This window comes from Cloeon dipterum, chromosome 4, assembly GCF_949628265.1.
Source record: "Cloeon dipterum chromosome 4, ieCloDipt1.1, whole genome shotgun sequence".
NCBI classification, from domain to species: Eukaryota; Metazoa; Arthropoda; class Insecta; order Ephemeroptera; family Baetidae; genus Cloeon; species Cloeon dipterum.
Genome location: NC_088789.1, coordinates 23518277 through 23531148, shown reverse-complemented (window position 1 = coordinate 23531148; position 12872 = coordinate 23518277). Strand labels below are relative to the sequence as shown.

The window sequence follows — 12872 nt, the reverse complement described above, 5'->3', positions numbered from 1 at the left end:
GAAAGCAAATATTAATAATTAAAAAATCATTCTTACATAAAAAACACCCTGTTATGATTTTTGCAAATATTATCAACCGTGTTTTTGTTCTGTGTCAGGTGAAATTTCGTGTATTTGTTAATTTCTGGCTATGAGGGGCCGTTGTTCACTTACAAAGGAAGGCCAAAATCGCGTCCAGGGGCTCTCGAGGTCACTTTACAAGTTGTGAGGGTTGGCCGGTCGCACTCCCCGACCAGTAGCACACTGCGACCAGATCAGCCAACTTAATTTCCCAACTTTAATAGCAACATGTCTGTGATTGGCCTGAAAATTGGAGAGTCGCTCAAAAAAGATTTGGACACCACGATCGGCGCGCTGTTTCAGGAAGCTGCTGCGATCTTTTGCTGCCGGCCGCCACTACCGCCGTTTCACAATGCACCCGGCCCGCGCCGCGCTCGCTCACCTCTTGCTTTTTTTACATTTAATGCTAATTTTATCATTTTGTAGGTAAAAATAAGATATGTTATAGGTGTTCAAAAATTGAAATTTAAACAAGAAATATAGGGAAGAAGATATGTTTCATTAAACGAATTTGTTTTATTTTGGAAACGCGTGAACATAAATATGATAAATACAATCAATAATTCCACGTTAGATGAACAAGTTTTTCATTTGACAGACACCTTTTTAATTTGATACTTAGTAATCAGATAGCATAAAATATTAATTGAATAAAACTACATAATACTGGATTTAAATCAATTAAAATTGTTTATTTGCTTTTAAATTAAAAAAAAATGAAGAAATCCTGCGTAGTGTATATATATTGTACTGTAATTTCATTTAAAAATGTCAAATAATAAGTCATTTTACTATACACCCTAATCAACCCTAAGGTTTTTGTTTGGCACTAGACAGTATAAATACCCTTTCATAAAACCGTCCATCGATAATGAGTATGAAATATTTTTACTGAATAAAGCCATGAAAATTTTGTGTACAATTTTTTTTCTTTTTCAGTAAGAAGTGGATAAAGTAATTGAACTGCATCCTTAAGAGCACCTTTATAAAATAAAATTTGGAAAAGCGCCCCCATATTTTCTTGGCAGATTTCGACTTCTCTCGTTTAGATTTATTCAATTAAAGGTGCATGGCGCTTTTTTATGTGAAATAAAATGTAGGGATACAGTCCTCTCTATTCGAACAGCATGATAATTTTGCATCCAATTTCCTCTCAAATTTACAGCGCTATACATAGGTCAATTTTGGCTTCGACCCAATTATGCATAATTTACGGCAAGGATTTTTCTGGGGTTTTGCAGCATCATCCATTAAAGTGTGTAATCATGGTTCAAAAATAAATTGAAAGGAGTTCATTTCACGTGACAGACCTCTTAAAACTGTCACTCAAAGTGGGTAATTTCCAAATATTCAAACCCACTGTCCATTTTCCCTTCATGTCGAGTACACCACGTGCTTTTTGCGCTTTTTTCCATAATCGACTCATTTAAAATTTCGCTCTAGCGGTAAAATCTCATTATCAGCAGCGGGAAGCGTTTTGATTGGCTCAGCAAGCACCAACAACAACCCCCACCCCGTGCTTTTGTCTGCCATCATCATTCCGCTTCTCGCTGCATTGCTTGCTCCCTTGCTGCGAACCTTTCTTCGTTCCCCGAATTTTCCGATTTGAATCCTTGATCGAATTTGCCACTATGCAGGGCTTGACTCAGAAGTTCGGCACCCTGATGGCGTGCCAACGTACATTCCTCGCTGGCAGGTGAGATCCTTTTTATTCGCCTAATTCTGCTCTTGGATGTCACAATGTGATGGCCTCATTGTTTTGCGTTCTGAAATAATGCATTCCCATTTGGCCGGATTGCAAAATGGTTGTCACTGGGCTTGTCAGCCTATTATCTTGTTCTCTCAAGTTCAAATTCAAATCCGTTTTCGGACAGGAGTGTCAACCTTCAGCAAAGTGCCGGGCTGAAGAGATGGGTGGAGGAGAAACACGGCATTCCTGCGAGGCCCAAGAAACCACAGACCCCTTACCTCAAATACATAAACCAACTTCGACCCAACCTCGTGAAGGCCAACCCCAACCTCAAGTTCACTGGTAAATTATGTAATTAATTATAATACTAAGAAAAATATTTTGTTGTTTTAGTTGGAGAAAAATAATAAAATACATACATACATAAATTTAAAAACAAATTTTTATGCGTTGATTTTGAATATTCTTTGCAGAAATCACAAAACTTGCTGGTGCCGAGTGGCAGAAGTTGAGCGCCACGCAGAGGAAGCCTTTCGAGGCCAACTTCTCGAATGAATGGGCCGCCTACCTGCAGGCTGTGGAGAATTACAAGAGCAGCTTGACTGAAGAGCAGAAGGCGCTGATTGAAGATGTCAAGGAACAGGAGAAGAAAAAGCTGGCCAAGAAGGAAATTCGAATGGTAACCTGTTCACGGACAGAATTCAACAGAACTTGAAAATAATTTGCTATCCTGATTGCAGCAAGAGAGAGAAAATGGCAAGCCCAAGAGGTACTTGACTGCCTTCATGCTCTATTCCCAAGAAGCCAGTGCTAATAGAGGAAACATTCCACGGATTGTAAGTCTAGTTTAACCTTTGGTAACGCCTTGATTTGCTTTAAAGCTTGGTCCCAAGCATATGAAAGGCACACGGAGGGTCAAAACTGCACATTTTCTGAGAGCGCTTGACTTGCAGTTCTAACGGTGTGAAGATCTTGCAGATCAAACCCATACAGCGCTATTAAAAAGTACTTCTAGCAAATATACCTAAAAATTCCAACATCAAAAAAATTATCTACCAATTTGGAGGTTCAATTCGCCTGAAACTGCTCATCGGGATTCCTGTCCTGAAAAAATACCCAATCCCGGCCCGATTCTCATATTACCGCTTTTGCTTCTGCTTGGGTCTGAATTTCCCAGGTATTCCCAATGGATGCTCTATTTCTCATTCGTTCTTGTGGTCTTGTCTGACCTAGGGCTACTCAAAGCTTGTTCTGAACATATAAATCAATCTATCCATCGTGCAATATTTACTTTCACTATTTACCTGATTTAAAAAATCCCTCTTTTCAACTTTTGACCCTCCTTATGATCTTGAAAATTGCTTATTTCTCCATCCCGAAACATTTTAGGAATATTATTCAAACTAGGGGCAATATTTTGTCTTCTATTTCGTAATAATCCTAGAATAATCAATTTTAAAATAAATTCCAAAAAGTCACTCATATCGAAATTTAAAAAAATGCAAGCATAAATATTTTTGGTCTTCTAATTAGGCATCGTTTGGCGCAGTTTAATGTTCTAGCATGATTAAAACTTGAGTTAAAACTCTGTTAACTCTGGCGGGATTGTTTATCCAGATTTCATCCTGCTTTTCTGGGTTATTTCATAGTTTCTTTTGTGTGTGGCGATACAATTATTTTGAATCTAAAATTACCAGCCCTTTAAAGCACAATTTTGCTGGTGTTTTAGGATTTCCAGGTGAAGTTGGGCGAGCAGTGGCGCAAGCTGGACGCCGCCACAAAGGACAAGTACCAGAAGCGCAGCGACGAGCTGCGTGTGGAGTACCTGGCCAGTCTGAAGAAGTGGGAAGACAAGATGATCCGCTTGGGCAACCTGACGCTGGTGCGCAACGACGTGCTGGCCGACAACCAAGCGAAGGCGGTGGCAAGCCTGAAGAAGAAGAGCGTCAAGCACATGATGGCCAAGGTGATGGCCACCAAGGCCACCAAGAAATAGGGACTCGCGGGGTCACCTGGCTCTTTGTTGGCCAGTGACCCCAGCAGCGCGATGGTCGCTGAGCTGGGGCCCTTGGACCAACCCCCTCCAACTGCCCCTAGCACCCAGAAAACGCTACCCTTGAACAGCAGCAGCTCCGCAAGGCCGCTCGGAAGTAAGCTCGGCATGCTCGCTGCCGTGTTTGCCGCCCTGTTCGCCTTGCATGCTGTCCAAAGTGAAGCAGGCGACACCGACCAAGACTGAACTAACGCAGTTTTTTTCTCTTTGTTTTGTTTCGTTCAGTGCCCATCGTCTCGGTTGTCCAAACGCCGAGTGTGTTTGTCTCTAACAGTATTTTTGTTCCTATTGTGCGATTCTCAGCAGGCGGAGGAAATTGTAAATTTCCTCCTTAGTTGAATCATGATTTTAACTCGCATCGAATCTCAGAGAGATCATTTTCAAAATAACCATTTTTGGGACCCTCTGAAGGTGCGTTGAGGAATTTACTCATTGTCAGATTTAGTTCACTGTGAAGACTTCAATAAATCTAGATTTAGGTGTCCTTCCAACCGTTTGGGCATTTAACCTGCCCAATAATTTGCTTATTGAAAGAATTAAAAGTTCCTGAAGCTGCAAACAGACGGCTCACAATCACCAGTCAATTTCTGTGCGTTTCTAGACATTAAATAATTTGGATTGCTCAAAATTTAAAACGATTCAGCCAAAATAATCTAATTTTTTTCAATTTCAAAACCTAAAAAACCTTTTGTTTTTGTTTTTCCAATGATAAGCAGAAATAATCTTGGTCTTTTAGCTAATTCAATGAAATATTTTACAAGCCGAGAATGCACAATAATCTCGGCTTCATTGTGTATTATACATATTTTTTGCAAAAATATCTGTGTATACATTCATATTAAATTTATCCAAATTTGGCATACAACTCATTCCATTTTTCAATAGGAAAACTTTTAAGACCATTTTTGTCATCAACACAATTCATTGAAACACACATAATTAATTATCGTTTCTACCGAGCTCCCAAATATAATTCAGAAGCGTTTCCTCCAGCCCTTGCAACCAGTAAGAAAAATCATTCAATTCTGTTTTATTATCATTCCTTTAAAAACACCTTCAGAGGGCCCGTTGTCTCAGGTTCACGATTACCATGATTGATCAAAGATAATAATTATGCATCACACTGCCGCCTAACAGTTTTCTATTTCCAAGCCTATTAACAAGTTTGGTACTAACAAAGGTGCTTTCTTGTGTGCTGGGGCGCCGCGGGTGTGAATTGTGCATCGTCCACGATGACGATTTTTCCTAAATAGCTCAAAATCAAATTCAGTATTTGTTTTTAATGTCGTTTTCAATCCATTTCAGTTGACATATGGAATGGAGTTTTTGTCGAAGGTTGGATTTTGCTTTGGGAAGCTACTGATCGCTTTCTCTCCGAGAACTTTTGATTTGTTTCCGTTGCTTAATAGAGGCTAGAATTTAGTTCAGTGATTACCAAGTGCCACGCAGCTTAGTAGACCGCAGTTCAGCTAGATTCAAATTCTGTCAATCTTTGTACTTATTTTTGTCATTCCTCTCAATAAACTTTCATACTTAATATTACTTCGCGACTATTATTTCTCCAAAAACCAGACACGTTTTACTCTGAGATAGGCTTTTTATTATTTATCACTGATGAAGGATATACACAATCAAGACCATTGAATGAACCAAGAAGTATTAAAAACAGTAGCACACTTAAAAAAGATTCTTCCACATTCAGTCCATTTCGCATTGAAAAAAGGTCAAAACTGAAACTAACACTAAGAAATGCCAAGCCACAGAAATGTAGCGTGGCATAGCAAAAAGACAAATAGGTAAACTGCTACGTCGGTTGCAATTTCTTGCAGTAAACACACAGTTCTGAGCAGAGAGTGGGTTTTGCTTTGTCCAATTCCACTGAGGACGAGTGCTGCTCCAAGTAATCCAGTTCCTTTCTCACTTCTACCAAGATTCATCACATAAACGGGGAACTCGATGATGAACAACGGCACCAAAATCGTCTGCAACAAATATGATAAGCGTTTTAAAAATGAACGTCTGAAAAGCTGAAGAAAGTAGATTTTTCCGAATTTAAAAACGTAACATAATTAAATTACACAAAGAGATACAAAAATAATTATTTTCTGAAATCCAGAATCCAAAATTGATTTAGACTTAAAAGGAATTTGGGGTCAGTTTAAAACATTTTGTTAAAAAAACGTGGTTTAGCTTTTAGCCTTTTAAAACTACTAAAAATTTATGGAAAAAATATTGTTTACAAGAAATTAAATAAAATAAACAACGGCAAACTTTACAATAAATACTCACAACACTAAAATTTAACAACCATGTTCTATGAGAAAATAATAAACAAATATAAATAATAATGTCAGTTAGTTTTTGTTAATGTAGAATTTGAATTATGAATATAGAAATATTCTGAATATTTTCCTGTCCCAGTAGAAGAAAAAAGACGTTTGTTAGGAATGTAGAAAATGTTCGGATATCGACTCATCACAAAAAGACCCTCATTATGAATATATAAATAAAAATGAATTCATTAATTTTCAAATAATTAATTGCGTAGGCTAATTGCACCTGAAGAACAAAATTAAATTAAATAAATTAAAATAAATGAAAATTAATTTTCACAGCAAGGAATCGCTTTATTAGAAATCTATTTTTGAATACTGGTTGAAAATTTAAATAAATTAGAAAGTTGCTCATAAATTGGATCATGAAATACTAGAGAAAGGCTTATTTCAAATCTAAAATAATGTTTTTCGATGCTGGAATTTGAGATGAAACACCAATTTCAACTCACGTGTCCAAAAAAGCCCCCCATGTTGAAGGCGAGAAGAATTCGGACAACCACAGCCAGCACGGCAGTGTGAAGTTTCAAACTGACGATCCTGTCCACCAGACTGGTGCGTTGGAGGTCAGGAGGGGACAATTCCACCGGGCCGTCGTCATCCTCAGTCTTTAAGGAAGAAGCCATCTCGAAGAGAGGCACTGGGTCAAATGGAGCAGCAGTCGTGTTTCTGCTCTCTTCTTTTGGGAGGGTGACTTTGGGCGCCTCGAAGGGCTCAAATTTAGCAGGAGGGAGGTCGTGGCCATGGCCATGGCAGGGCTCTGTGAAATTAAAATAGGATGGTGGTTCAATTTCATTTCATGAATAATAATATTTCCCCATCCATTTGTGCAACGTGGTGCAATATACATAAACAAGAAAAATAATGTGTTTTAAAGATGAACAAACCTTGTTAAGCGTCGCCAGCTGCTTTTGTCGCACTAAATTTTACAATGATCTTGTTTTACAATTGAATTTACGTACACATGTTTGGCTATTTTTCATAGCGAGTGGCAAGAAGTGATAAATAATAACAAGTAAACTGCAGAGTGCTTTCGGGATCGATTGCCGAGACGTTTTAGAAGGGCAAATCAACTATTTTAAGGAATTAACATTAAAGTTTAATAACGAATGAGTCCGTGTAATCAATATTTGGTCGCACTCCAGCAGCGGCCGGAATCAGATGTTGTCGACGAGGTCACCCTCTTCGTCGTCACTGACGTCGTCGCCGAACTCGATGTCCTCGTCCAGGTCGCCGTCGACGAACGTGACTGTGTCGTTGATCCTGACAGATTCCGGGAACTCGCCGTAGGTCTTAAGGTTGCGCGCCTCGTCAGGCGTGTACTTGAGGATGACGTCGCCCTTGGCGTCCTGGTAGTCTCGGAGGCCGATCAGGATGATGTCCCCCTGGTTGATCCACACCTTCTTGCGAAGCTTGCCGCGGATGTGACACAGCCGCTTGCTGCCGTCGAAGCACATGGCCTCCAGGCGGCCGTTGCCCAGCATTTTTGTCACCTGTGCGTACTCCTGTCCGTCCTCCTTGAATACCAGCTCACGCTTTTCCGTCTCGTTCTCGTTCTTTCCTCTCCTCCGGTTTTTACCTCCCTTTCCTTTGTTCTTCGGCATTTTGCGTTCTAAGGAAGCGAATTAGTGCGACAATTGGCTCACTCGCTGCGCGAAATCGACAAACTTTCACAATATCTGGTGTGTACGAACACGAAGTTGTGCTTTATACAGCAATGAAAGACTTCAGCACTGTAACATGCCGGATGTGACGTCACAAAACACACGGCTCGATTCATTTATGCTACTTGTTGTCAAACACAGATGGCGGCGTCCGCAGTGGCGCGCCAATTTGAACAGTCCGTGTGATTTACGGCTTTCTTCTGCCTTGACATTGTTGAAAAATCCATCTAACACTCACTTACAACAGGATTTTTGAAGATTAATGTATATAAAAATGTATAACAATATGAAGCATCATCAAAATCCGACAGAACAAACGAACAGAAAAACAAACAAATTAAATTAACATCGACATTGTGGGAGGTGTGCGGGTGCATTGAGGCGAATCTGTAAGATTTCAAGGGCAAATTGAAATGAAATAGCCCACATACCATTCTGCACAGTGTCTCCTTCAGACAATCCTTTCAATTTCCGCAAACGCTCCTCGGGATTTTGCAAAATGCGCCTTCGTCTCGCCTCCCGACGAGCTGCCGCATCTTTGTTGTCATCCATGTTTTAGCGAACACACCCCTTTTTTAAAAACGCATGAGCGATAGCTATCTGCAAGCAGGCACCTTGCATAATAAGCTACATTATGCGGCTTTGAACCTTAGACAAATTTAATTGTGGCATGACGAAAGAATTTAACCAACTGCCAATATAGGAAACGCCATGAAAATGACTACGTACAAAATTAAATGCTAGGAATTATGTAAATCTTGAGTCATTTGCAATTTTAATGCAAGTTCAGATTAATGTCAGATGTCCAGATGATTTTTTAAGAATCAAATAAGATTTTTCCATAATTTTATCCGAATTATTTACAAAAAATTTGTTTAATAATTTTATTAAAAAAATTGTGATATATTTTTATTAGAATTTTTATTTGTTGCGGAAAAGATTTTTCGCACGTTTTGGAAATAACGCAAAACAAGGCAACGTACACAGCAGTACATCGTAAATTTATTGAAGGCCAAATTATTGGAAGCCTTGTTCGCCTAGGGGAGAATTTAGCAGTCCAAAACCGCAAACAAGCGATTTATGGTGAAAAACTAAATCGTTCGGACTGCGGTGAAGGACAAAACGTAATTTAACCCTTGAGAGCAGCTTGAAGTTCTCCATTTTCAAGCATTTCTCTGACAATATCAAGGCCTCCAATGAGATCTCCCTTGATCCACAGTTGAGGATAGGTTGGCCACTCGGCAAACGCCTTCAGACCCTGACGGACGTTCTCGTCTCTCAGAATATCAAAGGTGGAGTAGGTGGCACTGATGCTGTCCAGTAATGACACAATTTGACGGCTGAAACCTGGGGCAAAATTTCAAAATTAAGTTTCAATTATTTTGATTTAGTTATACCGCATCTGGGCTCCTTGGGGTCTCCCTTCATGAAAAGCAGCACTGGCGCTTTGTTGACCAATCCTTTGTAGAATTCGTCTCCTTCTGCATCCGATTTGTATGGATAGGAAAACACGACCTTGTTGGACTGAATAAAAGATTCATAGAGATAACTCCTTGAGTGGGTTAAAAAGATCATACTTCTGTGTGCAGCTTGACAGTGAGCTCAGCAATGTTAGCTCCATTGACACGACCGGTTTCTTGGCCCCCTTGGAAGATTAAAAAGGTTGGAACTTCAGTCACGCCATATTTTAAGGCTATCTTTGGGAACTTTTCGGCGAGAATTTTGTAAAAGCTGACATCCTGATAAACGAATAATTATAATTGTTAGTCAATTTGATCAATGTCAATGCACAATTCGAAAACCTTAAAAGATTTAGCTGCTGTTTCCACACTGGCAGAGAGCGTGGCGTAGTTTGTCTCCCATTCTTCACAAAAATAGACAACAACCCTGTTTGAAGACCTGAAGTAAAATAACATTAAGTAATTTAAATTTAAATCAATTATGTAACTCACTGCAAAGACTGGTCAAACTGCTCTTCAGTTTCAATTTTCTGTACGCTCATGGTGTTTACAACGTCTAGCAGCCGAGTCTGTGAGATACGCTAAATCTGCGTCAAGTATGCGTTGTTTTGAGCGAGAAGCTGCAATGATGAATGTATGATTAATCTCTAGATAAAATAGATTGGAAAAGAAATTTTACTCTTTTGATCTCACGCTGTAAACAACAATGCACCGCCTCTTTCTTTCAGCTTTGAGCTCTGAGTGATGCACGGCATGCGTGCGTGCGTGATCCTGTGAGAAAAAATTCGGACCAATCAAAAGGAGCAAGGTGAACCGGTAGCCAATCAGAGTCGTTTAAAGAATCCAAAGGGAAGGGATACACTTAGGAAAGCTTGTTTGCCCGAATTTTAGCCGCGATGGAACTTTACTCAATGTCAATATCAGTACTAAAAATTCTTGAAAAATAATATTTTTTGTTTTTCACTTCTGATAATATACAATGGAAACTAATAACAAGTTTAATTAAATCAACAAACAACAAACTTTCGTGGTGCCTAATTCTTGTATTTAAACAGCAACAATAAATTGCGAAAATAAAATTGTGAAAATGTTAAACATTAAATTTGTCAAATTAGAGCTACAGTAAATTGATTAAGAATTATAATGTCCAAATACTATTTATTTGAACGTTCGCATCGTATACTGCTTCAATTTAAAGTGTTTGTTTTTATCCTAAAATTTGGTCTTTTTACGATTATTTCTTTTACAAAAAATAACACATATTGTTTGTCTTCCCACAAAAGAGAAATATATATTTTTAATTGATTTTGTTGTAGCAAATGGACACGAAAAATGAAAATACCACTCTTAACATTATAATAATATATTTTTTTAACTTTAAGGCAAGCACTATTATTTTATTTGCCATTAAATCTCATTTAGAGATCTCTATACAGCCTGGTTGATACTGTAAATCCTTTTGCATGCCAGAAAAGTGTTTCTCATGAGCATGGCCACCGTCATTGGGCCCACTCCTCCTGGCACCGGCGTTAAAAAGCTAGCAACTTCAGCAACACCTACAATACTACAATTATTAAAACAAAATTAATAGAATAGCCCAATCTCTTACCGCTGAAATCAACATCGCCGGATATTTTGGTTTTCTTTGTGACTGGATCGACTGTCCGATTCAAGCCAACGTCAATGACACACGCGCCTGGCTTTACCATGTGCGCGGTTATTAGCTTAGGAATACCTACAATATGAAATGAAAAATTATTCGTGAAATTGTTTAAAACTGTTTTAAAGTACCTGTACATGAGACCAAAATATCTGCATTCCTAGTAAAATGCAGCAAGTCTTGAAATGGGGTGTAACGGTGGCAATATGTGACTGTTGCGTCCATTCCTCCAAGCTCATCTAATAAAATACTAATTAAAACCGATTTAAAAGGCCTAGGCTTGAAAAAATACACGTGGAGTCAGAATGCAGCAAAACAGCAATTGGCATGCCAACGTTTTTCGACCTCCCGCAAACGACGGCTCTCCGGCCTTTTGTTTCAATGCCTAATAAAATTAAATTTGAGTTTCAAACTAAAAAGATATGGGTAATCAAGAATACCTGATAGTTTTATTAGCTCAACAACAGCGAGTGCAGTGCAGGGCACAAAGGTATCGATTCCTAAGCACATACGACCCATATTCAAACTATGAAACCCATCCACGTCTTTGGAAGGGTCAATGGCGTTGCACACCATCCTTTCGGAAATATGCCCAGGCAGAGGAAGCTGCAAAAGAGCCAAATTGAACATTTCATTATTCAATATTTAGTTAAAATACCTGAACTAGAATACCATCGATACTGGGGCTATTGTTTAAGCTTGAAATTATTTCTAAAAGATCACTTTCAGTCGTTTCCAAGGGTAGTTTAATGGTGTTGCTTTTGATTCCTGAGGAATTTGTTGTTAAGTCTGAGTCGGTAAGTTTCTAAATTGCAGTTTTTACCCACTAGGCTTGCAGCTTGCATCTTCTTCCTCACATAAATATTGCTTGCTGGATTCTCTCCAACAAGCAATGCAGTCAAGTTTGGTCTTTTGTGGCCCTGATCGATCCACTGGTTCACTTCATTCTTCAACTGGCCCAGAATTTTATCTGCGTGTTTTCTTCCATCTAAAATTGTGGCACTCAGCCTGGAAATATTCTTTGTTTTAAAAATATAGAATAGGTTGTAATATTTTACCTGTGGGAGCTGTGATGGAAGGATTTTGAATACTGACGTTGCGCTGAGTTCAAAGTTAACAGGAGACGCATCGGTTTCATGGTGTTCAGCGTTTTAAGTCACTTGGCAGACTAGGTTTGGCTTGTCGTTGTTACATCACGAACACATCAGTGCTGCGTAGAATTTGATAATAAAAGACAGAACTGCAAGAAAATATTATTTATAAAATTGAAAATATTAAAACGGTGAATTTTCGTTTTCTTAATGGAGAACCTGTAAAATATTCCACCATAAATAAATAAAAAATATTTTGAATTTTAATTTTAATTTGCGCTCATTCTCAATTGTAACATAATATAATTACGATAATTACTAAAACATAATTAATAAAATTGGAGGTGTAAAATTTAAAGGTACATAATATACATAAAAAACGATTGAGCCACACCTTTGAAACTTAAATAAAATTAACTGTATCGACGATGTATATATAAGGCTATAAATATGATAATGAATTAATTAGAAATAAAAGGAAAAATTGGAAAAATTAAACACGGCAGTATTGCAAGCTAGAAACTTAAAAAAGATAACTCAGCTCGATTTTTTTTCACATTATAATCCTGTATAAATATAAAATCTGGCGTCATTAATTTCTAACCTTGTCTAAATGAACTGCATTCCGCCATTAACTGATTCTTCTTACGCTACAACCGCGAAAAGCTGTCCTTTCCTGCAAAATCCGCAATTTTCATTGTGGCTGAAAACACCGACAGGCAAACAGCTGGAGAAATGCAAGGCAAAAAGGTAAACAAAATTTAGTACAAGACCTTGAGCACTGATGGCGCATCTCAATGTCCGTGGCGCGCAAGGAAAGCTACGAAATCGGGGAAAATTATCTTGCAAGGTTAATTTTAC

The 12872-nt window shown here is 38.5% G+C and overlaps 6 protein-coding genes across 8 annotated transcripts in view; 1 reads left to right on the top strand and 5 right to left on the bottom strand.

Moving 5' to 3' along the window:
- Nucleotides 1–304, bottom strand: part of Obsc (Obscurin) — a 35670-nt gene extending 35366 nt beyond the window's left edge. The window contains exon 1 of the mRNA XM_065489523.1: nucleotides 154–304. The gene's annotated coding sequence lies outside the window, so the exon portion shown is untranslated. The remainder of the gene's footprint in view (nucleotides 1–153) is intronic.
- Nucleotides 305–1577: 1273 nt separating this feature from the next.
- LOC135942358 (transcription factor A, mitochondrial-like) lies at nucleotides 1578–5345 on the top strand. 2 transcript variants are annotated; one of them, XR_010575090.1, is made up of 6 exons: nucleotides 1578–1756; nucleotides 1935–2092; nucleotides 2224–2429; nucleotides 2491–2586; nucleotides 3480–3900; nucleotides 5109–5345. XR_010575090.1 is itself a non-coding variant. In XM_065488431.1 (5 exons), exons 1-5 carry the CDS (start codon nucleotides 1692–1694, stop codon nucleotides 3744–3746), a joined length of 792 nt encoding a protein of 263 aa, XP_065344503.1. In that variant the 5' UTR covers nucleotides 1578–1691; the 3' UTR covers nucleotides 3747–5345. The 2 variants fall into 2 exon arrangements, 1 of the variants encoding a protein (XP_065344503.1); XM_065488431.1 differs by having other exon boundaries at nucleotides 3480–5345.
- Nucleotides 5346–5380: 35 nt separating this feature from the next.
- Nucleotides 5381–8368, bottom strand: LOC135942359 (uncharacterized). The gene is made up of 3 exons (XM_065488432.1): nucleotides 8232–8368; nucleotides 6589–6896; nucleotides 5381–5785 (listed from the first exon to the last, which is right to left on the bottom strand). The coding sequence occupies exons 1-3, from the start codon at nucleotides 8350–8352 to the stop codon at nucleotides 5546–5548; spliced, it is 669 nt and encodes a 222-aa protein (XP_065344504.1). The 5' UTR covers nucleotides 8353–8368; the 3' UTR covers nucleotides 5381–5545.
- On the bottom strand, nucleotides 7213–7894 carry eIF1A (eukaryotic translation initiation factor 1A). Its single transcript, XM_065488433.1, has one exon. It carries the CDS (start codon nucleotides 7738–7740, stop codon nucleotides 7294–7296), a length of 447 nt encoding a protein of 148 aa, XP_065344505.1. The 5' UTR covers nucleotides 7741–7894; the 3' UTR covers nucleotides 7213–7293.
- A 336-nt stretch (nucleotides 8369–8704) lies between the features above and the next one.
- Nucleotides 8705–10048, bottom strand: Grx3 (Glutaredoxin 3). Its single transcript, XM_065488232.1, has 6 exons — nucleotides 9940–10048; nucleotides 9753–9880; nucleotides 9603–9699; nucleotides 9378–9539; nucleotides 9198–9324; nucleotides 8705–9147 (listed from the first exon to the last, which is right to left on the bottom strand). Exons 2-6 carry the CDS (start codon nucleotides 9800–9802, stop codon nucleotides 8930–8932), a joined length of 654 nt encoding a protein of 217 aa, XP_065344304.1. The 5' UTR covers nucleotides 9803–9880; nucleotides 9940–10048; the 3' UTR covers nucleotides 8705–8929.
- Nucleotides 10049–10664: 616 nt separating this feature from the next.
- Nmdmc (NAD-dependent methylenetetrahydrofolate dehydrogenase) lies at nucleotides 10665–12762 on the bottom strand. Of its 2 annotated transcripts, none has more exons than XM_065487881.1 (9): nucleotides 12616–12762; nucleotides 11979–12130; nucleotides 11744–11928; nucleotides 11579–11688; nucleotides 11361–11526; nucleotides 11213–11305; nucleotides 11052–11159; nucleotides 10870–10995; nucleotides 10665–10816 (listed from the first exon to the last, which is right to left on the bottom strand). In XM_065487881.1, the coding sequence occupies exons 2-9, from the start codon at nucleotides 12056–12058 to the stop codon at nucleotides 10689–10691; spliced, it is 996 nt and encodes a 331-aa protein (XP_065343953.1). In that variant the 5' UTR covers nucleotides 12059–12130; nucleotides 12616–12762; the 3' UTR covers nucleotides 10665–10688. The 2 variants fall into 2 exon arrangements, with proteins under 2 accessions (XP_065343953.1, XP_065343954.1); XM_065487882.1 differs by having other exon boundaries at nucleotides 11979–12160; nucleotides 12616–12752.
- Between the last annotated feature and the right edge of the window lie 110 nt (nucleotides 12763–12872).